Below are 26,219 nucleotides of genomic sequence, written 5' to 3'. Positions count from 1 at the left end.
TCAGAGGGAAGCAGTCTCCTAGATCACCTGCTAGAAAAAAAATCTTCTGAATATGTCAAATTAATGTGAAAAGGCTATGAAGAAAATTAAATTGCTTCTTCCATGGCTCAGTGGGTGTGAGAGGGAAGAACTCGGGCAGGTGCAGGGGTAGAATTTCTGCCTGCAACACAGCTCTGCTGTGCGGACTCATTTTGTAGCAGGGTGGGTCCCTCCAGCCTGGTCCATGAGTGGAGCTCGTAAGTGCTACGGCAAAAACAAAAACAAGTTTGGCAGAATTTGTTTTGTAGAACTGGGGGGGATAATGTGGATATTTATTTCTGGGCGTGTTGTCAAATGGATATCTGTCTAAATTGTCACGGTTGTGGGGGCCGACAGTCATTATTCAGCGAGGGACCCTAGACCTGCTCAAGCAGCATTTCTCTTTGCTGCCCTTGACCCGTCAGTTATCAGGGGGAGTATCTGGCGTGTGCGCATCCACAGCCGCCTCGGAGGTGCAATCAGCAGCACCCACTGGTTACAACTCCAGGCCCCTAGCGAACCTGGCCGCACAGCGCCCAGACGGAGAGCGAGGCCAGCGCAGACTACAACCCCCAGCATGCACTGCTCACCGGGCTCCACCGCGAGGCCCGGGGTAGGGGAGCGCGACTTTCGGGCCCCACTGCATGCTGGGACGCGTAGTCTTTGCCGGTGATTCAGGACCGCGAGAAGCACGCCAGCCCCCGTTGCATGCTGGGACGCGTAGTTCGCCTCTGGCTCCACAGCGGGCTCCCCCGCCCTCCGATGTTCCGGACGCGCGGCGATGACGACGTCCAAAGCGTTCGTCTCCTTAGCGACGCGATGTCCGGGCGGAGGGGCCGCAGCCCGCTGCAGGGGGTTCAGCGGCGGGGCCGCGAGCTACGGCAGCAGGTACCGCCCGTCCCGCGCACCCCCGCCCCGAAGCTACAGCGCGCGGAGCGGCGCCCCCTGCCCGTGGGGTGTGGGGGGATCCAGTCTGGGCCGGGGGAGGGATCCAGTCTGGGCGGGGGAGCGGCGCCCTCTGCTGGCCGGGTGGGGGGATCCAGTCTGGGCGGGGGGAGCGGCCCCCTCTGCTGGCCGGGTGGGGGGATCCAGTCTGGGCGGGGGGAGCGGCGCCCTCTGCTGGCCGGGTGGGGGGATCCAGTCTGGGCGGGGGGAGCGGCGCCCTCTGCTGGCCGGGTGGGGGGGATCCAGTCTGGGCGGGGGGAGCGGCCCCCTCTGCCCGTGGGGTGTGGGGGGATCCAGTCTGGGCGGGGGGAGCGGCGCCCTCTGCTGGCCGGGTGGGGGGATCCAGTCTGGGCGGGGGAAGCGGCCCCCTCTGCTGGCCGGGTGGGGGGATCCAGTCTGGGCGGGGGGAGCGGCCCCCTCTGCCCGTGGGGTGTGGGGGGATCCAGTCTGGGCGGGGGGAGCGGCGCCCTCTGCTGGCCGGGTGGGGGGATCCAGTCTGGGCGGGGGGAGCGGCCCCCTCTGCTGGCCGGGTGGGGGGGATCCAGTCTGGGCGGGGGGAGCGGCCCCCTCTGCTGGCCGGGTGGGGGGATCCAGTCTGGGCGGGGGGGAGGATCCAGTCTGGGCAGGAGGGGCGGTGCCCCCTGCTGGAGAGGCGGGGGGGATCCTGTGGGGGGGGAGTGGTGCCCCCTCCTGGTGGGGTCGGTGGGATCTAGTCTGCCCCTGATGTTGTGGGTGGGGACTGGGAACAACTTTGATATCTGAGCCACTGAGCCTGTCTGCCCACTGCTGTGCACGTCTGAATGCTGGACTCTTACCATGCAGGTGGAGGCACTGGTTTCTGACAGCAAGGAGAGGGGGGCCCTAGACCCTGCGAAAAGGAAGTACCTTTTTCAGAGGTAATTAACCCTAACAGTGCACGCTGCATAGAGGCAAAGCGCACTGCTGTATCTGAAATCTAGGCTGTGGGGGTAACATTTGTGTGATGCTCTATTAGCTATCTCATGGCTAAGCAATTTGCCACTGAAAGATAGCTGTAGCTGGTTTTGATAGAAATTTTCCTAATCTATTTTGCTGATAAATTCATCTTCAGTGATGTGGAGGGATGCCCATGTAAATGAATTACTGGGTGGCAGAGTAGACTAGTGGGCTGGGAGTCAGGAGACATGGGTTCTAATCCCAGTTCTGCCACTGACCTCCTATGCAGTATTGGTCAAGCTGTTTCACCTCTCTGTTCCTCTTTTCCCCACCTGTAAAATGAGGATTATATACTGTTCTTCCTTTCCTTTGCTTTGTTATCCATGGATCAGAAGCTTCAGTTGATGAACCTAATATAATTATTTTAGAATATTCAGTTAATCAAAACATTAAATATAAAAATCTATTCTGAAGTGGCAAATTTGAACTCCCAAGTCAGGCAATGGAAACGGTAAAATATGAGAGGTTGATGTTAACTCTCTCACACAACATATGCATAAACAAAAATATTATACGCATTTAGGCCCTGATCCTGCAAACTGTTACGCATGTGCTTAACTTTACTACAGTGTGTAGTCCCACTGAAATCAATAGGACTACTCTTAGCAGCAAAGTTAAGCACATGCAGAAGTATGTGCAGGATCAGGGATTCAGTGGCCTAATTAGTACTTGACTGTGTGCACTATTAGTGGACACCTATGGTACTACATAAATAATAAAGGATTTAAATATGGCATACTGTATGTGTATGAGTGAGTTAAGGTTGCCCCATGAATCTTAGATTTTTAATATTTTTACTTCTTGTTTGTGAACTAATACTATACTAGAAACCTTTTACATTTAATTTTCTGTTAAAAATAAATAAGGAAGAGAATCCACCTGTGACACTGGTGTAGTACAGCTGTGTTTGACGTTTTTACCTTGTGTGTGCTGATAAACAACCTAGTTGCAGTATTGTGCAGATCACATTCTGCATCAGTACAATTCTGCCAATTATATAGCTTAAAACTTAGTACAGAGTTTTTCTATACATCCACAAAACCATTTTTTTTCTTTCAAAACTGCGTAGTTTTGAAAGAAACCTGTTCAACTCTCCGCACCAGAAAGCGTCATTGAGAACTATTCACGTATGCAGTGAAGATTTAAAATCAAGCCTTTTAGACGTGAACAGGTCTCAAAAAGGTCTTATGCTACTTAACTTTAAAAATATATTTTTATGCTCAGGGAATGTGATACTTGCTGGATAGAATTTCTGCTATAAAGGCTGTAGCTCAAGTATAAGGTTATTTCTTATTATTTAACAGAGCAAGGCCCCAGTCTTGCTGTGTAGGGCACAGGCAGATTGCTGCACCTGCATGAGCCCCATGGGAGTCAGCAGGGTTCGATGCAGGTGCAGGCCTGTATGCTACACAGTGCAGAACTGGGATCTACACTTCCAGTGCACTCTTTGGTAAAATATATGAGATAAAATATTTGTTAAATCAGTTCATTTTCTCAGGACAGAATCAAAATATTTTTAATAATACAATGAGACCCCTTTAAACGCACTTTTATTCTGATGTGCTAAAATGTTGTCTTTTTGACAGGTTTATACTGTGCAAGAGAAAACAACGAGTTTGAAATTGATAGTGTTCTATTCAACTTTGTGGTGCTTAGCCCTGGCAGGCATAGTATATCTTCTGTGCAGTGGATTGACCACTTTGCTCGGAGAAAAAGCAGCACAAAACTGTAGCAGAGAGATGTAGCTCTTTTCATAGGAAAGAGAGCTTGAGTAAATGAATTTCACATGTATTGCAATGCCATGTGCTGAGTCCAGTCATCATTTCTCCCTCTCATCATAATGCCGTTCTTCTTGTGGAAATTATTCCAGCCAAAGTTCTGAGGCACTCTGTGTGTGGCTCCATTGTGTGAAAAAAGACATATGGATGCCTTGTGGCTTGCTCTCCTTTTAAAAAATGTTTTGTTTTTTAAAAAGTTGTAATCTCTTTCTGCTTGTGTGTCAGATGATGTTGGCTTTAGCCTACCACGAGGCAAATACTTGTTGTTTCTTATGCTATTATTTACGTAGCACCATAGACGCTTCCAGAGAGTTTAGGATGGCAAAGTTCCTGTTCTATGGAGCTTAAAATCTAAGGTCCTGATCCTGGATTAATCCAGGTCCTTGCACCTGTGAAAAGCCCCTTTGCCTAAGGTCTTGCAAACACTTAGTACATGCTTAACTTTGTGCACTAAATAGCCCCATTGACTTAAGTGGGACTACTCATGTTTGTAAAGTTACATATGTACATAAGTGTTTTCAGGATCAGGGGGCTAACTTACATGTTTCAGAAACTATACACAGTTTTAGTTGTTCATACATCAGAAGAGATCATACAACCTATGTCATTTGTTTCCAATATAGATGTATGGAGTTGAAGAAATCAGTGGATGAAAATACATCTGTTCTTCAAAACTTGAAAAAAGTAAGTTCTGAGGTTAAAGCATTTCCTATTTTCCCAAAATAAATTGTACAGAATGTTCAGAGAACGATAATATTCTTAGATTGTAAATTCTTCAGGACAGGCACCATCCCTGACTTTTTATATAGCAGCTAGTCTGTCTGGGCCCTGATCTTGACTGAGGTCCTTTGGGATTAGTCTAATATTAAATAATTATATATTTTTCTGTATGCCTTAGAATGTAAAGTTCTGTGGTTTAAGTGTTTCTTAACATTACTTAATATTCTAGTGGGTTTTTTAATAGGAAAATATCATGGAATTGAAGAATAAGAATATAGATTTTCACCCCCCTCTTGGCTAGATGGAAGATCTAGAAAAATATTAAGGAAACTTTATAGTAATAGATTTCAGGGCTGATATTATCTAAACAGGAAATGGGAAAATGGCCATCCCTGTGCTTAGTTACTTAAATGATATCAAGGCAAGAAGCTAGAACATATTGATCAAACAAGAAGTTAAAATTAGCTGAGAGCGCTAAGGCCTGAATGCATTCAATCCTTATACTCCTCCTTCTCCGCCCCCCTCCCCTGCCCACCTCTGGCTGTTTTATGTGAACTCAGTGGAGTGGCCTGATCCAGTAGGTGGCCTCTGAGCACGCCTACTGGATCAGGCCCTGCATGTGACTTAGGTGGCTGAATACTTATCTTCCCCTGGTTTGTGAATTGCTCTGGGGCTTAGGCAGAAGATAGGTGCCCAGATGCTTAGAGGGAGGCAGTACTGTGCAAGCCCAGAGGTGGAAACTTAGGGGCCTAGGGAACTTTTACTGCAAAAACTTAGGTGCTGAGTGAATTTAGGCACCTGCAGGATTTGGTGGTGGTGGTGCGGGGGGGTTGTGCATTGCAGTGGTGCCAAAACAAGGATTTAGGCGCCTAACTCCTTTTGTGCATTCTGGCATAAATGATTAGAAAACACAATTTTTTAATTGAGGGTTTAGCGTCATTTGACTCCTTCAGCAGTTTGGTGTATTCTTCTTTCTTAGGCTGATGAGCCTGCACCTGTGGGGAATTATAATCAGAGAAAAGAAGAGGAAGAAAAACAATTGTTAACACTCTCTCAGCAGCTACAGAAACTTGCTGCAGTCCTGAGTCAGGACAGTGTGACCAAGGGTTACAATGTGTAAGTAGTATAAACAGGCAAATACATTTTAATTAGCCTATTGTTAAGAAATATTAGGGAACAGGTGGCTGCGTTATATACCCATAGAGCTTGTTTTCATACTCTTATAAAAATGTATTCATTTGTACAGCTGAAACAGACTCATTCTCATATGACAGAAGCTGAAGATAAAATACCAAAAAATTCCATATCAACTGTTCTGAAATGTGGTCACTATAGCATTCATATCCTTTTCATTTTTGTCTGTTTACAATATGCCCCTTCCAGACATTGAAGCATGGGCCACTGCTCACCTATTCCCTCAGAGAAAACTTTCTTCTTTATGCCCCAAGCATTCTAGCACCAAGAAGAAAGAAAAGCACAAGTTGCTAAACTGGAGAGCAGTGCCATGGGAAAGAGGTTTCTCTGGGGTTCCTGGAGGCTGGAGCCCTCTTTGCACTTAGGGAAAATTGAGGATCAGGAATGTGGGGTCAGAAAAATAAACCAAAACGTTAAAAGGGCCAGACCTGACTGAAAGGCAGGGAGAGGCACATAAAAGAATACTGTAAGTAGGTAGGCGCTGTGCAGGCTGAAGATGCACAGCTCCTGTGGGGAGCAGTTTTGTTGACTGCAGACAAGAAGGATCTGACTAGAAGATTCCATGGGTTGTGATTAGGTCCAAAATAGAATGTGACCATCAGGGGTTGGGAAAGGGCGTTTATCTGCTGGACTGCAACCCCTGCCCATAGGGACCACTGCACACCTTTAGAGTTTGGGAATTTCTGCCTCTTTGTGCTAGGAAGCTGAGACCCAGGAATGAGAATCCTGCTGCAAGGTAACTTCGGAGATGCTAAATGATAAGGAAAGTAATTCTCATTTATCTGCTGTAGAATAATCTGGAGATGACCCATTAAAATAAGAAATTGTGGTAAACGTGGGGTATCGTTTGTCTTGTGCAGAGATGGGAAATGTCAAAATAGTCCTCAAACAGAACAGGAAAATGAGGAAGAGGAGGAGGAGGATGAAGAAAGTAGTGGGGAGGAAGATGCTGAAGAGGAGGATGATGATGATGATGATAATGATGAAGAAGAGGATGATGATGATGAATTGGAAGATCAACCAACAATTAAAGAATGTATCACAGTTGGTGATTTTGTTGCTCAGCAGGACGGGGATCTCACGTTTAAGGTACATATATCTTTGAAAACATTATAAAATGTGTTTGAACACATACTGCATCCTCCGAATATCATAAATGACTGTGTGTGTATTGACGCCTCAGAACTCCGATTAAAGAAATTAATGCAAATCCACTGCTCTCTTCAGTCCCTCCTTTCCAATTGCCCATCTCTTCTTCTAGATCAGGGGTTCTCAAACTCGGGGTCGTGACCGCTCAGGGGGTCGTAAGGTTATTAGGTGGGGGGTCTCGAGCTGTCAGCCTCCACCTCCAAACCCCGCTTCACCTCTAGCATTTATAATGGTGTTAAATATTTTAAAAGTGTTTTTAATTTATAAGGGGGATCGCACTCAGAGGCTTGTTGTGTGAAAGGGGTCACCAGTACAGAATTTGGAGAACCACTGTTCTAGGCATGCCATCTTGTCAGACTATTTTGTCTATACAAAATAGTGCTTCTGGAGTAGTGCTCCTATCCAGCTGCTCTGACCACACCCAGTTCCCTGTACTTGCTGATTTTTTTTTTTCCACATCAAATTCAAACTCCTTATGCACATCTTCAGATCTCTACATAAACCTCAGCCCTTCCTATGTCCCTCTTAATTCTCTTTCCTTGTTGCTCCCTTTGTTTCCTTTTCCCACTCTTGCCCTTGTGCCTTTCATGTTCCCTTAAACTTGGGTAGCCTCTTATTTTTGTCCACTAAGCATTCCTCCATACTCCTTTGATATCCATTTTCCTATGAATCCTTTCTACACTGGTCTTAACAAAGACTCACCAAAACCTCCATTATCTGATGTGCTGTCATATGTTCTGTCTTAGATTGTGAACTATTTGGGGCTGGGCTGTATCTTATCTTTGTTAAAGAGCAGTGTGTGTGCGCGTCAGAAATGGTTAGTAATATCTGGTTGGAAATGTTATGATGAAGCTTTTTCAGACTACTGTTTGGAGCAAAGCAGTCAAGAAAACTCCTTACAGATGCACACTTAACAGTGAAATCAGTCCGTGCTTTTAAAATCACTTTAACAAATTGGAGAATGCCAAAGCATGAACTAGCATGGTGGGGCTATGAGCTACCATGTGGCACATGGGTGTTTGGACCTCCGTCTCTTGTTTCTGGCCTTTTGAATGTGAGGAACCATCTAGCAACCATTCCCCTTGACTCAGGAGCATATTTGATAGATGAGCTCAGAAAGGAGTCTTTGTGGCCGGACTCTGTAAGGTTAAGTATCTTTGTTTACATTTCCCCCAAATCTACCTTCAAGAACAGCTGAGCAAGAGGAAACCTTGGAGGCATATTCTAGAGAATGCTTGGCCTGTAGCTCTACTGAAATGCCTTCTAAGTTTTTCTTCTTACCTAAAAATAAAGTTGAGCTTTTACCACCATAGGATATCAGGGAAAAGTAAACTAGTTCACTAAAACTGCAGTTGTTTCAAAGAATTCATGATAAACCAGAATCTGAAATCATCAGGGTAAACCAGTCCTAGATAAATATTAGATTTAAGAACAAATTAAAAGGCAGTTGCATTTTATTCTAAGACAGAATGTGACCAACAGTTGTTCCATGAGTAATTTTTAAACATCTGAATATAAATGCATTTGTCTCTTTCCCCCCCACCCTCCATTACTGAAGAAAGGTGAAGTGTTGCTCATACTTGACAAAAAGCCTGATGGTTGGTGGATGGCTAAAAATTCCAAAGGGGAGAGAGGCCTTGTTCCTAAAACCTATCTCATGGTTAGTATGCTTCCATCTTCTTCCTTTGTATTTGTACATCAGAAATATGATGGGTGAGAGTGTATAAAGCTACAGATGGTTAGCAAAGCATTTTTTCTCACTTCACAAAGATAAATTGTATTGCTGTTAGTTTTTTGTAAACAAAAGCAGAGCCCTTGAAACATGATGTCTGACATGTAAGGGCAGCTGTGAATACCTAGGAGTGCTACAGAGTAATTCATATTCAGAGCTTAAAGAATACTTTCAAAAGCCCCTTTTAACTTTATGTACCAAAGTTTTTGTGCCCCATGAGACTTATTTAGGTGCATACCTGGCATTTGTGCACTTAAATTGGGTAAATGTCTAATGAGAAAACATGATGCATAAATTTGTGTTTAATTACCCCACTTGGGTAGATTGAGTCCTGTCCTGAAGTCTGACCTTTTGTATCTTGTTGCATTGCACTGGTTCTTCTCTCTTGTGAGAGACCCTTGTAGGGCCAAATCACAGAGCACATCAAGTAGCTATGGTTACTTTGTACTTCAAGGTTCAGATGCATTTTCCTCTCTGAGGAGGCTTGCTCTGGAAATGAGCTCTCTTGTTTACTATTTTAAGAGGCAAAAACTTGCTGCCATAAAAATTTTTAAATGATTGACTTTAGCTGCAGAACCGAGGATAACATCATATTCTCATGGTACCCTGTAGATGTCAGTCATTTTGTTCACTGACCATTAAAACCAGCTAAGCTCCACTTCTAAGCTATTGAGACATCATGATGAGCGTTCATATTGTTTTTAAAGTCATAACTATGAAGTAGGTAAAACAGTTGACAACTTTAATCCTGAATTACAGGCATGCAATAAAGGAGTTGGCCAAGAGCCAAGTGAAGAGGAAAGTGAGGAAGACATAGAGGTGGTTGATGAAACAGCAGATAGAACCGAAATTAAAAAAAGGTAAAATGAGATTGCATTGGAGAAAATGAAGTGAAATGTAACCTCCCCCCTTTGTCATCTTTTTTTTTTTTTTTCATGTGGGTGGTAAATTATTTGAAATGCAATACTTTGTTAGTTATGTTTCTCTTGGTCTGTAGCAATGGCTTTTTCAGTACAGGGGCAGCTGTATTTATTGTGTAGATTTCCAGTTTGAACTTTGCTTTCAACTTCCAGTCATTTCTTTCTTTACTATGTTTTTTTTTTGCTTTCTGTTTTTTTGCCTCATGCAGCCAAAGAGTGACTCCTGTCCTAGCTTCATAAACCACTCCACAGAGTGCAAAATAGTAATGTGTTTCCCAGCTACCTGTTGATGGGCACATCCACCTGATGTACTAGACTTCCAGCATTCAGAGACAGATACATGTGTCTTATAGATATAGTAATTGTTCATTATGCATCCATATGTTGGCAATGCATTCATATTGTTTTGCTTTATATCCTTTTATTCCCTACCCTACCTGCAGAACAGATTCTCACTGGAGTGCTGTTAGAAAAGCTATCACAGAGGTGGGTATACCATATTTCTTGTAATATTACCTTAATGTTGTAATGTCAGTGTAATTCGTGGCTACACTGTTTCTCGACAAAGCAAGTTCTGAAAGTGTGGTATAGCAAAATGGGAGATTGTGTGTAATCATCCATGAGGTCAGTCTAAGGATGTTTTGTGCTGAGAGGCCAAAATAGCTCTTAAGATAACTTAGGGGAACAGGTGACTGAATCCCAAGATTTGTGTGTTCTCCTTTGTGATTGGCTGCCCTGGGATTGGAAGTTCGGATAAGGACTTAAACTAGTTGGTGGTTAGTGAAAACTGCAGCAAATTTAGAAAAAAAACTAATCTTATGTTTTGAGCAGAATAATACCATTGATGTGTTAGCAACCATGGGAGCTGTTCCTGCAGGATTCCGACCATCAACTCTCTCCCAGCTCTTAGAAAAAGGTAAGATTTTCTTGCAGTAATTGCAGTGCAGGATTCATTATCATCTGTGATGAGTTTCTGATCCAAATTACTAGTCTGTTAAGAACAGTCTCTTTCATTTTAAATTATCCATGATTGGTTGCCCATACTGGTTGTATATGACTCAGTAGTGTGTAGGAGTCTTCTTAGTTTCTTTCTTTATTCATCTGGGCTGAAATCCTGGCCCCACTGAAGTTAATGGCAAAACTCCCTGTGACCTTGATGATTTCACCCCGGGAAGGGGAGAAATCTCCAAGGCAGTTCCTGTAGGCAGTGTAGGATAAGAATACTAAAAAGCCTTTTTTCCCCCTCCCCTGCCACAATTTCTGTAACCATAGCTTAATTGTGGACTTCATTTCTTTAAGAGGGCACTTGAAGAATGTTGATAGCAATGTTTTTTATTAATTGTACTTTTTGATTTCCTTTTGTCCTAAGAAATAAGATGGTCTGGGTAGAAAACACTGTGTTCCATAGATGGATGTTTCCTTGTAATGATGAAATCTATAACTAAATTGAATCTATGCCATTAGGAGTGATGGGTGAGGGAGTGTAAACAATATAATAAAACATTAAAAGGTTGTTTTTCTAGGGAATCAGTTTCAAGCCAGTTACTTCATACAGCCTGAATTGACTCCTTCACAACTGGCTTTCAAAGACATAGTGTGGAACCCTGAAAAAGACACTGTAAGTAATTTCTGTTGATAAAGCTCTGAACGCTGTCACTTTCAGGATAGATGACCAGAGTCTTTAGATGAAGAGGTCCAGAGCCCACAAAACAAATGTCATGTTATTAGTAAATTTTGAAGTGAATTAAATGTTAACATTCTTCTGTGTCACTCCTGGGCATTCCAGGCAGTAGATACTATCTCATCCTACTAGCTGACAGACAGAACGTCAAAAGAAACATGTGATGTCAGACTCCAGATCAGAGCCAATTCCAGCTGAGCATACCTGTTGCTTTCCTGTCTTCCAAGTGAAACAGCTGTACAAGGCTGAACTAATCTTTTAGTTAGATCTTAAACTTTTGTCTGACATTGTGAAATCCCTCAGTTCAGTTAAGTAGTTGTTTCTCACTGTGAGGTTTTTGTTCATTTTCTAGCATAACTTTGCAACATCATTTGAATATTGTAGTGGCAAAAATGTGTATAAGCCTGGCATTTAGAAGAGAGTAGCTCAGAAAATTGAAAAGCGAGACTTCCTCCTGGGTCTTTGCTTATCTTGTTATCAATGGGAGAACCTACTGTTTGTCACATTAAATTAACTTTCATCTTCCACGTTATGGATGTGAATTACAGTACAATGTCATTGCCGTAAGACAAAGAGATGATCTTCACCAACCATTCCAGCTTATGTTGGATAGACAGGATGTTCTCAGCCCTGTGTCTTGTCTGAGGGTACATTATAGGACACAGACTCCTGGTACATGTTCAGGATGGATATGGAAGAGTGTTGAACTTTGGCCTGTATCTGGAGTGTGGGTCTGTGGACAAAACTGAAGGGTGAGTGGGGTGGAGTTGGTGTATCCTGCCCACTGTGGCATGGTGGTTAAGCTTCAGATGTTTGTAGTTATTAAAAACAATCTGTGTTGTGCAAATAAGTGGCCTGTGTCCAACCTTAACTGTAACTTGAGAGTGCTTTTTGCTAGGGCTTGTTAGATGGCTTTTTATAAAAATACTGTGTGATAACTTGATGGAGGTGAAATAGAGCTGGTCTCAAGCCAGACCCTGGTAGACCTGTGTTCATAAAAGCACCATCACACTTAACATTAATTAGCACACTTGTTGTCTCAGCAGAGCGGCCAAGAGCTGAATGGCATGGAGACTGACTTGTCCCTTAGAAGGGGTCTCTCCACAAAAGGGTTGAGATATTGCGGAAAAGCTTTGCTGTTGCCACTTGTGCTATACCTGCTCTGTGGATAGAGTATTCCAGTCTCCATGGCACTGTGACACCTGTCACAAGTCACACACACACACACACAATACTATATTTAGGAGGACCATGTAGATTTAATTCTCTCTTTTATTATTTTGTCTGATTCATAGATTCAGCCAAGACCAACTCGAGTGTCACTGATTTTAACTTTATGGAGTTGTAAAATGATTCCTCTTCCAGGAGTGAGCATACAGGTTCTCAGTAGACATGTTCGACTCTGTCTTTTTGATGGTAACAGGGTGAGTTGCTCTGATGCAATAAAACGTAACGTTCCAGAAACAGTGAGGTTAAAACATGATATATTTAAGGGATTTCTGAATGGATTTAAAATGATCACATTTGGGCTACCTCTTATAATGGGTAACATTTTCAAAAGTGCCTAAGTGATGGAGGAGGTTAAGTTCCATTTTTAAAAGTGACTGAAACATTTAGGAGTCCGAGTCTCATTGAAAGTCAAGGGGACTTGGACTTCTAAATGCCTAAGTCACTTTTGAAAATGGGACTTAACTTCTAAGTCACCTAGATTCTTTTGAAAATTTTACCCTAGATCCCCAATTTCATTTAACCCATTTATGATGCTTTTTACACACAAGAAACAGATCTGCTGAGTAAGTGCTATTTTTTACAGTCACTTTTTGGAGTACAATTGTACTTTCATCTTAATTGCAGTTTACACACCTTTAAAAAAGTAATATGAAATGAAATATATAAACTGACTATAACTGGGCCAATTTCAGATACTTTTTTTTTAAAGAGCTTTATGTAAACTCACATTATTTTAGTAAATAAATTCTCAGTACAAATTTGATTCTGTTTGTCTAAAAAGCACCAAACATACTTATACCATTGTATAAATTTTAGACAAAACATTCGTTTCTTAAATCCAGATGAATAAAAATCTTATAATCCAGAGTTTCAAAATTCTGAAAATCTTTTATAATCTGCCACCAACCTCTGTGGATTCCTCAGAGTTCAGAGGACTCTCCTCATTCATTTCACCCCACTATTCTCACCCCTACATCAAATCATGTATGTTCATGGCAAGGGAGTGTCGCATTGCACCTTCTGCAGCTGCTGCTAAATTGCTAGAAGCATTGCTAGAGAGGCTGTGCTGTGCTTGGTGATTCTTCTTTCAGGGAATGTGATTCCTCAGCAGCGCTCTTAACACGTCCTAGCTAAGAAGGGTGAAGGACAGACATGGTCTGATCCTGCATTGCAATGCAGAGTGCTGGACTAGCCTTGCATGATACTATATTTTCTTAGAGCTACATAATTTTCCAGAAAACTAGTTTTTAATATTTTCCCCACCATAATTTCCTATCTCATTTTAGGTACTGAGTAACATTCATACAGTTAGAGCTACATGGCAACCTAAAAATCCCAAAACATGGACCTTCTCTCCACGGGTAGGTATATAGCATAGCAAATGGCCTTGGCCAGTATGTGTATCTGCTAGTTGTAATACAGCGTATTTAGATGTTGTCAGCTAATAGGCTCATCTCATTTTAGTCTTCTTACATTTTCTTCATATATTGGAAAGGTAAAAATGGGACTAATTGTACTGTGCCTGAGGCATTTAGCCCTCAAAAGCATTAGCTCTGAATGAAGGGACGTATCTTGTAAATACTTGCTATCGAGTATAGCACTTCGTACCCAGTAACCCTAAAGCACTCTGCTTGGGAGTGTTTGCAGGGTTGGGCCCTAACACAGGGTCTCTGTTGGCTCACTTAAGTCAAGACTGTTCCAATTTCTCTGGGCCAACAGATCTGACCCAATAAATTTTCAGTTTGGGGGAAGTATGTGATGTTAATGATAATACCTAGCAGTCTCCACCCATAGATCTCAAAACCTTCTACAAAAGTGGGTATGCATTGTAATTCCTGCTTTACCTGTGGAAAGACTGATGCGCGTAGATGAAGTGACATACCCAAGGTAACAAGTACAGTATAGCGAAGATACGGTAAATGTTGTAAGACCCACAGCTGCACCACCTCAGAGTGGAACTGATAAGGTTTTATTAGCTAATCAGGACTGGGTTAGGTGTCTGCTTGGCAGAATTCCATTTTTTTTTTTGTTTCAACAATATTGATTTTTATTATTTTTATCAATTTTTAATTATTTTTATTTTTACAGTTGTGGAAAATTAAGGGAGGATAGTGTTGGGCTTAGGGAGGAGCCATTCAGCAGCAGGGCTTGTCCTTCTCTTCCCGGTCCTGACCAGGGGGTCTCTGCTCTGGCTGGCCACGATCATAGCCTCCCCCACACCTTGCATCTGCAGGGATTCATTGTCACCAGCTCTGTAGCCATGCAGCTCTGCAGTCACGGCTCAGCTCACTTATTCACTCATGTGACAGCAGGCAGCAGAGAGCTCTCTGCGTTGCTGTAGGGCCGGCGACATGCCATTCTTGCAGGCACAAGGTGCGCGGGGGAGGCCGTATTTGTGCTGTCTGTTGCCGATGGATAATTTTTTTTTGTCGATTTCAGTGTGAAGTTGAAATTGACATTTGACAACATCTGTCAATTTAAATCGAATCCTGACAGATAAAGTTGTGTGTACCAAGGAAATGCTGTGAGGAACTGATGTTAGTTATTCAGCAGGTGGCACTCTGTGCTTGGATTCAGTATAAACTTGAACACTAGAATGTGTTATTAGCAATGGAAAGGAGGAGAGTGCTGTTGTGAATAAACTTCCTTTGTATTTTCATTATCATAGCTTATGACTGATAACCTGCCTTCAACTGATGTTGTGTAGGATCACTGTGCGCTGTCAAATTGCTGCTGTATGTTAACTCCAGTGGTGGCTGTGTTTCTCTGGTGGGAAAAATCGTCTCTTTATTTGTAAAATGCTTTGAGAGCCGATTATTACTAAAGGAGTTACCTTTACAGATTAGCAGCATTTTATGGAAAAACAGAACAGTATTTTTGCCTTAAATTGAATCTTTTTAGTTAAAAGAAAATGATGAATAATGAGATTGAGTCTTTTATAGAAGATGCTAGAGTCAATGTATTCAGAGGTTTTTAAAAATTGGAATCTTGAAGATCTACACTCACATCTTATTTTTGTTTTAATTTATTAGGTAACAGGCATCTTACCCAGCTTGCTTGATGGTGACTGTTTTATCAGGTCCAATTCTTCATCTCCAGACATTGGTATATTATTTGAACTTGGCATCACTTATATTCGCAATGTAAGCGTATAAAGATGGATACATTTTCAAAACTGAATGTTTTATTATTATTACTTCCAGAATCTCAACATCAAATAATTGTAGTACAATAGAAAACTTTGTTTTTTATTTTTCCTTGGATTTACTAGGTTTTTTAAAGTGATTTTTAGTGCTAGTCAAATGTTAGATTGACAGCAATGGAAACTGAAGTCCTATTTCTCCACAGAAAAGGTATAATATCCATCTCACCCCACCCACTACCATCTGTGGAGGAATAGAGAGGTAGTTTTTGATCCTTGTTTAGTGATCAGAACACTTTCTCTTTCTGATCACTGGTCATCAGAAAGTTTTACCTGTCCTGAAAACATTTTTATTGGTCTTCCAAAGATCTCACATTAATTGTGATTATTAAGGACCAATTTCTTGTCATTCTGGTTATCATCTTGCTTTCCCCATTGCCTTCCAATTTTGGCATGATTAATAGCTCATAATCAAATCATTCAAGAATAATCTTTTATATAATTTGAAAGCTGAAATTGCAAACTCTTTCAAAAATGTATAACATACTGGTTTCTAGCTCCAGTGGTTACTATCTGTCTGATTGGGTACTTATAAGGATTGAGACTAGAGGGTGATGTGCAGAGAACCAGTTATCAGAGGCATGAGCTCCCATGAACTCTGAGATATAAAAACAAATAATTACACTGCTGGAAAGCAGAGATTCCTAGCTTTCATTTCTGAAGGTTCATGAAATATTGGCTCTGAAGAATCACTTGTTCCTCTGTCTAGCAGTACTTTTTGCCATTGTTTCAGGGCAGAATATAACAAGTTCCACATGGGTCATATAGTCCTGCTCTGCTGAGTCACCACATTAACTGTGATTTCCCCCCCCCGTCCCCCTGTAGCCGGTATCATCTCATGGTCTAGGTCTAGGAGAATTGTATATATAAATAGACTAGCTCTGTGTCTTTTGATCATTGGTGGTCTGGAGGGACCTACTGGGGAATGATGGCCTTCATTATGCTATTTGTCTAGTCAGGATTTTATTAAGGATGTGTGGCTAGAATATGGTTGTATAAGGGCTAGAGTTTGTGCAAACACCCTGTTGGTCTTAATAATACCTAGCTCTTGTATAGCACTTTCCATCTGTTGATTTCAAAGCAAATTACAAAGAAGGTAGGGATCATTAGCTCCATTTTACACTTGAGGAAACTGAGGCACAGAGAGGCAAAGTGACTTCCCCAGGGTCACCCAGCAGGCCAGTGATGGAGCTGGGAATAGGACTCCTCCAGTGCTCTATCCACCAAGTAACACTGCCTCCATTACAAGTAAAATATTCTAGTGTTTGTGGTCACTGATATCATAAAAAATGGTTGTTATAGATTGATAAGCTTTACTCAGTTAATTTTTTTTCTCAGGATATCATTAGAGGTTGTTTGGAGGCTTTGCAACTATGCATTTCCTTATTGAGGGCTTGTCTACATGGTGCAGCAAAGTATGCCAAAGGAGTGAGATTTGTGAAGTGCAGTAATGTGTTGTTTCAGAGTAACAGCCGTGTTAGTCTGTATTCGCAAAAAGAAAAGGAGTACTTGTGGCACCTTAGAGACTAACCAATTTATTTGAGCATAAACTTTCGTGAGCTACAGCTCACTTCATCGGATGCATACTGTGGAAAATACAGAAGATGTTTGTTTTTATACACACAAATCATGAAAAAATGGGTGTTTATCACTACAAAAGGTTTTCTCTCCCCCCACCCCACTCTCCTGCTGGTAATAGCTTATGTAAAGTGATCACTCTCCTTACAATGTGTATGATAAGCAAGGTGGGTCATTTTCAGCACAAATCCAGGGTTTAACAAGAACGTCTGAGGAAATGGCCCACCTTGATCATCTCTAACCCCCACCCCCCTTCCCCTTTCTCAGACGTTCTTGTTAAACCCTGGATTTTTGCTGGAAATGGCCCACCTTGATTATCATACACATTGTAAGGAGAGTGATCACTTTAGATAAGCTATTACCAACAGGAGAGTGGGTTTGTGTGTGTGTGGGGGGGGGGGAGGAAGAAAACCTGGATTGTGCTGGAAATGGCCCACCTTGCTTATCATACACATTGTAAGGAGAAAGAAAAGGAGTACTTGTGGCACCTTAGAGACTAACCAGTTTATTTGAGCATGAGCTTTCGTGAGCTACAGCTCACTTCATCGGATGCATAGCATATCGTGGAAACGATATCCACGATATGCTATGCATCCGATGAAGTGAGCTGTAGCTCACGAAAGCTCATGCTCAAATAAACTGGTTAGTCTCTAAGGTGCCACAAGTACTCCTTTTCTTTTTACGAATACAGACTAACACGGCTGTTACTCTGAAACCTGCCATTGTAAGGAGAGTGATCACTTTACATAAGCTATTACCAGCAGGAGAGTGGGGTGGGGGGAGAGAAAACCTTTTGTAGTGATAAACACCCATTTTTTCATGATTTGTGTGTATAAAAACAAACATCTTCTGTATTTTCCACAGTATGCATCCGATGAAGTGAGCTGTAGCTCACAAAAGCTTATGCTCAAATAAATTGGTTAGTCTCTAAGGTGCCACAAGTACTCCTTTTCTTTTTTTAGTAATGTGTTGCACTCTACCCGCCCCATGTAGACCCTACCAGTGTGCTCTAAAAGGTACTTAGCTTGTGTTAACCTAGTCATGTTAACCCAGTGTGCTTTGCTGGTGCTGTGTAGGCAAGTCTTTAATGTCTTGCTTTCTTTAGAATTAATCTTCTCTTTGAATTTCCTGGCTTTCTAAAGCTTGTTTTTTATAATTACAACATTTTTGTAAGGTTTTGACACTTTTAAAGTACTGTTATGAATTCTCAACCTCAACTCCAGTTTAACTAGTGGTGGTGGTTGTTTGTCTGGTGATGTAATTTCAAAGGCCTGTGGGTGAGTGGATTTGTTGTTTGTATTTTTTTAAGTTCACCGTAGACTAAGGGTAACTTTGGACACACAACTGGATAGATATTTTCATGTTGTGATAATAGCTGCACAATTGTCTAATTCCAGCCCAACCTTTATTTGAAAATCAGGCCCATAATCTCTATTTAACTTTTTGGTTGCTTGCAAACACATACATAACACACACAAGGTTAGGGCAAAAGACACTCAAAAATGTTGTGATCAATACTCAATCCTCTGAAATTTTCAAGGTATATTTACATAGTTCTGGAACCTTTTATATTTTTAAGGGAGATCTTTTATCTGTGGTTCCACAAAATGTCATTCATCTCTTAGGTTTTCTATTTTTAGCTGGCTGAATAAGAAGTTTTATTCTTCTCTTACTTTCTAGTCAACTGGTGAAAGAGGAGAGTTAAGCTGTGGTTGGACATTTCTAAAACTCTTCGACTCCAGTGGAATTCCAGTTTCTTCCAAGTAAGCTGGCTGTATTTTCTCTCAGAGTATGAAGATTCTTTTTTAAACTCATACTTTTTCTTGCATTTTTGATGTAAAAATTCTTGTTGCAGTTAGCAGTAGAGCTGGAATTTCACATGTATTAACTGTATGTATAAGGGCATATGTATTTAATTGCAGAAAAATTAATCAGATTTGGGATTCTAATATTCAGGTGATGCTGGAACTTCTAATCAGAATATTTTTGTCCTAACTATCCCACCCTTCAAAGGCTCAAAATTAAGTATCCAAAAACTGGAATGCAAGTGTATTTTGCAAATCTTTGTTTACAGAATGATTGTTTTTTATCTAGATTACTACAGAGATATTAGGTTAAGTGGGAAAAAATTAAAAATCCAATTTATTAATCCCCTTGACACTCTGTTTATATTTTTGCATTTCTCTTGGCCTAGACAGTGAAAATCAATTTGGTCACTTTAACTTTTTCATAGATCCATAGTCTATAAGGCCAGAAGGGACCACTCTGATCATCTAGTCCATAGAACTGCCCTGGATTATTTCCTGTTAGAACTAGAGAATTTGTTTTAGAAAAATATCCAGTCTTGATTTAAAAATGGTCAGTGATGGCAAATCCACACAGCTCTTGGTAAGTTGTATCAATGGTTAATTAACCTCGCTGTTAAAATTCTGCACCTTGTTTCCAGTCTGAGTTTGTCTAGCTTCAATTTCCAGCCTTTGGATCTTGTTAAATCTTTGTCTGCTGGACTGAAAAGACCATTATTAAATTTTTGTTCCCCATGCAGGTACTTATAAATTGTGATCAAGTCACTCCTTAACATTCTCTTTGTTAAACTGAATAGATTGAACTCCTATCATTGTGTCTTTTGTTTACAGGTTTATGTCTAATATTCCAAAAGCTTATGCTTCAGGGCTTCAGACAGCCACCTGTAGGGGTCAAGAAGGGATTATTCCCCCCTGCATGCCCCCCCCCCATGTATTCTGGGTTTTTTTGGTCTCCTTCCTGTGAAGGATCAGAGATGGCCACAGCTGGAGATGGAACACTGGACAGGGTGTGCCATGGCTCTGAGGTGGCACGAAGCATTTCTCTCTCTCTCTCTCTCTCTCTCTCTCTCAATGCTTGGCTGGCTGGTTCTTGGTCACGTGCTCTGGGGCTAACTGATCACCATAAGTGGGGTTAGCGTAGGGGACCAGGGCATAGGCAATCAGGCTCAGCACTCAAAGCTGAGCTGGGATTCACACATCAAGGAATGTAGTTGGTGAGCAGGGGTTGGGGAATCGCTAAGGCCAGGTTCCATAAGCAGGAGTTGGGGTCAGAGTCAGTCTGGCGTCGGAGACTGGAGATCAGAGATAGCACCAGCTGGGGTCAGGAGGCAAGAGTCAGGGTCAATGTTGAGCTGGGGTCAGAGACTGGAGATCAGGAGATGAGGTGAGATCTGGAGATGCAGCAGGCCAGAAGTCTGTGTGGGTTGCCCAGACAGCTTCCTGGGGCACCCTCCAGGGTTAAATAGTGCAATTGGCCAGTCAGAGGGCTGCAGAGTATTGTCACTCTGGGTCCCTTGGGCAGTACTTCCTGTGGCTCCTACTCCCCATGCTCCCTGGTTAGGGCTCTTCATGGCCTCCCAGTAGCACTGTGGGAATGTTAGTGATCTCAGGCTCTGCAGACCTAGGTTCTAGTCTGTGGATCCTTACAGTCAGGAAGAAATTTTCCCCCAGGTCAGATTGGCAGTGACCTTGGAGTTTTTTCGCCTTCCTCTGCAGAGTGTTGGTGTGGGTCATATGCCAGGATTATCTAGATTTATCTAATTTAACCATTTTCGTGCCATTGCGGTGGTTTTCGTCCCTCCTATTCTCTGCCTGTGGCACATAGTGGTCTGGTCTCCTGTGGGCTGTAATACTTCGGTCTAATTTCAGTTGTTGGGTTTAGTGTGCGGGTGCTGGGTGGTGTTTAGTGGGCTGTGATATACTGGAGGTCAGATTAGAGGTCTGTGATATAAAGGAAGTCCCTTCTGGTCTTACGGTCTAGGACTCTATAAGGCATTTTTTCCAATCTAATCGTTCTTGTGGCACTTCTCTGAGCCCTCTCCAGTTTATCAACATCATTATTGAACTGTGGGCACCAGAACTGGGCACCGTATTCCAGCAGTGGTCACACCAGTGCCAAATACAGAGATAAAACAACCTCTCTACTTCTGCTCAAGAATCCCCTGTTTATGTATCCCAGGATGGCATTATCCCTTTTGGCCCCAGCATCGCACCAGGAGCTCATGTTCAGCTGATTATTCACCATGACTCCCAAATCCTTTTCAGAATCACTGCTTCTCAGGATAGTTTAAGTATTGGTATTATAACTTCACTGCACTCCAATGCCATGGCTAGTCCTCCTTACAAAGAGAATAAATTATATCGATTTGAAATGTTAGCAATAAGTATGCAATAACTAGCAGTTTCTAAGAGCAAAACTGTGCAAACAGACACACCTCTGGGTTGCATTATCAACACCTGCACTTTCTGTCCTTCTCTCATATAGGTGCACATTCCTTTCTTCTCCTTCCAAAATGGTATCAACCCTAAAACGATAGGTGAGATGTGAAGTCATTTTGAGTTGGGGTTTTACTCCAGTATGAATATTGTTGCCCAGCATTCACAGCTGTAAACATACAGTTTGTTTCTTTCAGTACTTCAATAAAAAAGGCCAAGCAAGACAAAACTGACTAATCAAATTTAACAGCACTTTCAGACACTGACATTCTTTTGGTCTTATGCTCCGTGGGCTCATCCCAAGGAAGTGTCCTGTAGAGCATGCCTTTCTCGCCACATGTTCTTCTAGGTTGAGTCAAATTATGCCAAAAGACCCAATAGTGGAATAACTGAATGGAATGGGATTAGAACTGAAACTTGGGGTCATTTGTTACGTATCCACTCTGTCAGCAGCTTCTGAGATATCACACTTGCTAAATGGGTGTATAAAGTATAGTGACATACACTGAGCTGTTTGAAATATGGCTCAGTCTAGCCTGACTCAAATCTAAAATGGTCCAAACCATTTAAAAAAAATCTTGCTTGTACATGTGCAGTTTCCTCCTGTGCATAATGAATGTTTTATTGGCTGACTGCATTGTTTGCTCTGTCTCCCATAAATGTTATATCTGCTTTGACAAATGGAGTAAAATAGGGTAGAAGATGAAGTGAGCTTTGAAGAATAAAAAAGAAATCTAGTGTCTGCTCTGTCAATACTCCTTTTAACAATAAAAAGCATACAGCACAAGAGAAAACAGTTTTCTTCTCTTTCTTTTCTCTATTGGTGGTCCTTCCATAAGACTCATGTCCTGCCCTGCTGCTAATACAGTGATGTAAATACAGAGTCTAGAATTTTGAAACTACATGTTTATCTTCAGGCTGAAAACTTTAAAGCTTTGATGGCTAAAGTTTGACTCATGAATTAATATTTAGATGCCTAAATTAAATATGGTTTCAGGAGATTGACTTTAGGCACCAAAGTCACTGTGGATTTAGGAGCCTAACTTAAGTTATACAAATTTTAAAATTTCTCAAGTAGTAGTTTTCAGAGTAACAGCCGTGTTAGTCTGTATTCGCAAAAAGAAAAGGAGTACTTGTGGCACCTTAGAGACTAACCAATTTATTTGAGCATAAGCTTTCGTGAGCTACAGCTCACTTCATCAGATGCATCCGATGAAGTGAGCTGTAGCTCACGAAAGCTTATGCTCAAATAAATTGGTTAGTCTCTAAGGTGCCACAAGTCCTCCTTTTCAAGTAGTAGTAGAAGTATCAAGTAGTAAGTGAGCAGAAATCTTGAGCCTGTTCAGTTACCAAATTTATTGAAACGTGAGATATGTCAGAAAGTTGAGTCTAGAATTGTCCATTAGAAATGTCATCTCTGAATGATTGAGCAGTGTCAACACAATCAGTTTCACATTATTAAAATGTATTTTTATAAATACCTTTTGGTTGCTGTTTGAATGAACAAATACAATTGACACAAGATGAAGACTGCGATTTGTGAATGTGTGAGTGAGACGAGACCTTAGTTCAGACTGCAGATATACAGGTTTTTGGGAACGAAAACATGATGAATTTTTTGTTATATTTCATTTTAAACCACACTGTTGGAGTTGCATTTAAGAGAATTATTGCTAATATTTATTTTGAAATGTGGCTAATTTGTTACTGTAAAAGAGAAGCTTCAGGTTTGCTTCTTGAGTTTCACCTGTTGTGAGTGATTAAGCAAAATCAGCTCCTATTAAAATATTAATAATAAAAACTGGATCTCTTTTCTTTAAAAATAAGAGAGATCTTTGCTTTATTTTCAGAGAAAAGTGATGCTGTTGTTTTCATTTCCCCCTGGTTATGTTTATTAAAGTATATTACTGTTTATTTACAGGACATATGAGCTTCTTTTGAATGGTGGCACACCCTATGAGAGAGGTATTGAGGTGGACCCATCAATATCAAGAAGAGGTACAGTTTCACATGTACATTACATAAATGAAATGACACATAACAATTGGGTACTGTATTTTGCACCTTTGCACGCTTATATATCTTCTGAGGTTCTGAGTGTAGTGTGTAACAATGCTTGACATTCAGATTCCCTTGGCAAATTGCAGGGAGAGGAAAAAGAGCAGGCATGAGCTCATAAACAGCTTTATTTTACAAACAATGAGGAAATTGACTTTTTTCTAAACTTGTTACTGATCGTCATTCATGACAATGTATTATCACCATTATCTATAGTATCTACAATTATGTTCTTCAAAGGGACATAAGCAGGAAGAGACTTGTAATAAAACAAATATGTGGCTGGATGATGATAGTTTTTATTGCCACTTTTTTGTAATAACCTACATTATTCAGACTTGGCTTCAACTCACATCAGAATGAGGTTACCTCAGACAAACGGCAAACTTTTTCTTTTATAACATATCCTTCCAAATAAGCTATCCATGCCCTGATTATCTTAAATAGACCTTAGCAGTGGAGGGCACAACCCAGCTTCCATTAAATTATCCCTTTAAATAGTACCACAAATGAAGGGGCGGAGAGAGGTTGTTTGAGTGCTGGCTAGGAGCATTCTTCTGTTTATGTGTCTGAGTGAATTTGATCTTAACATTGACCTAAACAATTATGACACCAGCCAATGTTACTCTTACCTTGTCTTAAGAGTTTCATGATTTTTAATAGTTGAGTTTTGGTTTTTTTGTTTTTTGTTTTAAAATGGATGCATACAATAGTGTATTGTTTCTTGAATTGCACTTAGCAGCCTTAAATAAGTTACTTGTTATGGTATATGTAGCATGTGTGTGCATATCCTCCATTGCGGTAAATTAAATTTCACCGTAAGTGGGTTCAAATGATGCACTGTCTATATTTTAACTAGGGGGTGCCCCCTGTGTTCCTCCTTCACTGTGATAAACCTATTTGCCAGAGGTGCTTGTTGTTGCAGGCCGTGGACAACCTTGGCCTCTCCCAACTCCCTCCAAACAAATGACCTGCTCTTCTCTCTCTTTGTTCTGTCTCATTTGCCCCTCCCCTTCTTACCATTGTTTCAAGGGTCGGATCAACAGGCTGAAAGAGCATATGTCTCTACTTTTACTGAAAAATCATACACTGGTGCCAAGCTTCCCTTCATAGATAAGCACTGACTGTGCTATGCATCTGTCAAGCATAAGATGCACCCAAGGCTACACATGTATTTAAAACAAATCAGAAAAAAGTTCTTTGGTACTTGCTGCCTAGATCATGAGGTTACGCAAGTGCACTTATGAGATGTTGACTTAAGAATTTGCTAATTTTAAATTATTTCTTTTCTTGGTTCAATATCAGAAAGGAAGTTTCCTTTTCATGCTTGAAAAGTGGACTTGGAAACTTAGCTTCACTTTGCCTTGTGCATATTTAAATGTTCCTTTTCATTTTATAATACTCTAGCTTCAAAACATCTGATTCAATTTTTGATGTTTATTTCAACTGTTTATGTCTTAAGCAAGCAGTGGTGTTTTCCATCAGATGATAACACTAAAGAAACAGCCTCAACTTCTAGTGAAACTGAGATCATTAAGCACACGATCAAAAGGCATCCTGAAGTAAGTGTTCTACGTATGGAAAAATAAAGTGAAGATCTGTCCATGATACTTTGTGTCAGTGGATCAATTCTAATTTAATGCATAACTTGCAAAAGTTGATCACCAAGTTTTGTCTGTGTTTTTTGTTTTAGAAAGCTCTCTATGTACTTACATAGCCTCAGTTACCATAGTATAAACACATATTCCACAAATGTTAATCAAACCATACAGTTCATGAGTTGGGGAAGTGTTGTTATCAGGCAGATTGAGTGACTTCCCTGAGGTCACACAGGAAAACTGCTGGAACTGGAAACTGAAGCCAGCCTCCCAAGTCCTTGTCCACTGCCTTAAGTACAAGAGCATCCTTCCTCTTTATAGGTCCCCTAGTGGAGAGAGTGCTTACTCCAGAAGTGTAACCTCTGTAGAAAACAGTGACCATTACGGCTATGTATGTTCCCCTCAAAGAACTGAATGTGTGGTTCAGGGTTACATGATGATCATTGGCGGAGTCTCCTGCTAATGAAAGCAGGACTAGGAAGAACTCACAAGACCACTGCAAAGGATGAGAAAGCAAGGAAGTTAGCTCCCTTAAGATTCATTTCCTTAGCAACACTACAAATGTTGATAGTGACTTATCACATATTATTGGCCCACTGTGATTTTTCTCTCAAGACAAGATCTCCTTCCCTAGAACAGCTTTAGTGGAGGAATCTAAAAAATGGGAGTGGCATTAATGGAAGAAAATGGCCAAACACGCTCTCCTATAAAACAGCAGATGCTGTGGCTTACTTGGTGGCATTACTATGATATAGAGAACAATTGGCTTCACATTCGGCTTTGCCTCTGGATGTACAGAGTTGGGGTGTCCTCTTTGAGGGACTAGAGTTCTTTAGCAAAAAAAAAAAAATGTGTGAAACTGAAGGCACTTAAGGATTCAAACTTGATACAAATCTTTGGGTTTATATTGGGTTTAAGCTAGAGGAGCCAAGGCATTTACCTCAACTGAACATCTGGCCTAGACTTTGGAAGTCAAGAGAATATTTTTTGGTGCTTTGGTGAAGGTCAGCATATGGCATGTGTGTGAATTAAACATAGGCACATGGAGAACTCTTTTGGCCCTTAGAATGTACATGGTTACTATTTCAAGATTCATACATAATTTATACTTTGTATTGGAGAGTAAGCTTCTTTGAGAGTGGGATCTGAATTTAGACTGACAATACTGCAGCAGTTGCTATATAAACTAATTTGGCAATT

General features: G+C 41.2%; 1 protein-coding gene across 4 annotated transcripts in view; it reads left to right on the top strand.

Annotated features, from left to right (window-relative positions):
* Window positions 1-614: 614 nt before the first annotated feature.
* NPHP1 (nephrocystin 1) overlaps window positions 615-26,219 on the top strand; it is a 37,143-nt gene continuing 11,538 nt past the window's right edge. For 3 of the 4 annotated variants that reach the window (XR_006289990.1, XM_043544138.1, XM_037896245.2), the window contains exons 1-16: window positions 753-906; window positions 1,786-1,859; window positions 4,340-4,400; window positions 5,416-5,552; window positions 6,491-6,719; window positions 8,338-8,439; window positions 9,271-9,371; window positions 9,875-9,917; window positions 10,263-10,347; window positions 10,955-11,049; window positions 12,408-12,536; window positions 13,629-13,703; window positions 15,375-15,485; window positions 18,803-18,885; window positions 23,285-23,361; window positions 24,884-24,983. Coding sequence is in view for 3 of the 4 variants with exons in the window: in XM_043544138.1 (XP_043400073.1) it covers window positions 781-906; window positions 1,786-1,859; window positions 4,340-4,400; window positions 5,416-5,552; window positions 6,491-6,719; window positions 8,338-8,439; window positions 9,271-9,371; window positions 9,875-9,917; window positions 10,263-10,347; window positions 10,955-11,049; window positions 12,408-12,536; window positions 13,629-13,703; window positions 15,375-15,485; window positions 18,803-18,885; window positions 23,285-23,361; window positions 24,884-24,983 (1,628 nt within the window). In the remaining variant the exon portion in view is untranslated. Of the gene's footprint in view, window positions 907-1,785; window positions 1,860-4,339; window positions 4,401-5,415; window positions 5,553-6,490; window positions 6,720-8,337; window positions 8,440-9,270; window positions 9,372-9,874; window positions 9,918-10,262; window positions 10,348-10,954; window positions 11,050-12,407; window positions 12,537-13,628; window positions 13,704-15,374; window positions 15,486-18,802; window positions 18,886-23,284; window positions 23,362-24,883; window positions 24,984-26,219 lie in introns of all 4 variants that reach the window. The other variant, XM_037896244.2, reaches the window with a different exon arrangement.

Source organism: Chelonia mydas, chromosome 3, assembly GCF_015237465.2.
Source record: "Chelonia mydas isolate rCheMyd1 chromosome 3, rCheMyd1.pri.v2, whole genome shotgun sequence".
NCBI classification, from domain to species: Eukaryota; Metazoa; Chordata; order Testudines; family Cheloniidae; genus Chelonia; species Chelonia mydas.
Note: the sequence above shows the minus strand (reverse complement) of the source record. Positions and strands in the feature narration are given on the sequence as shown.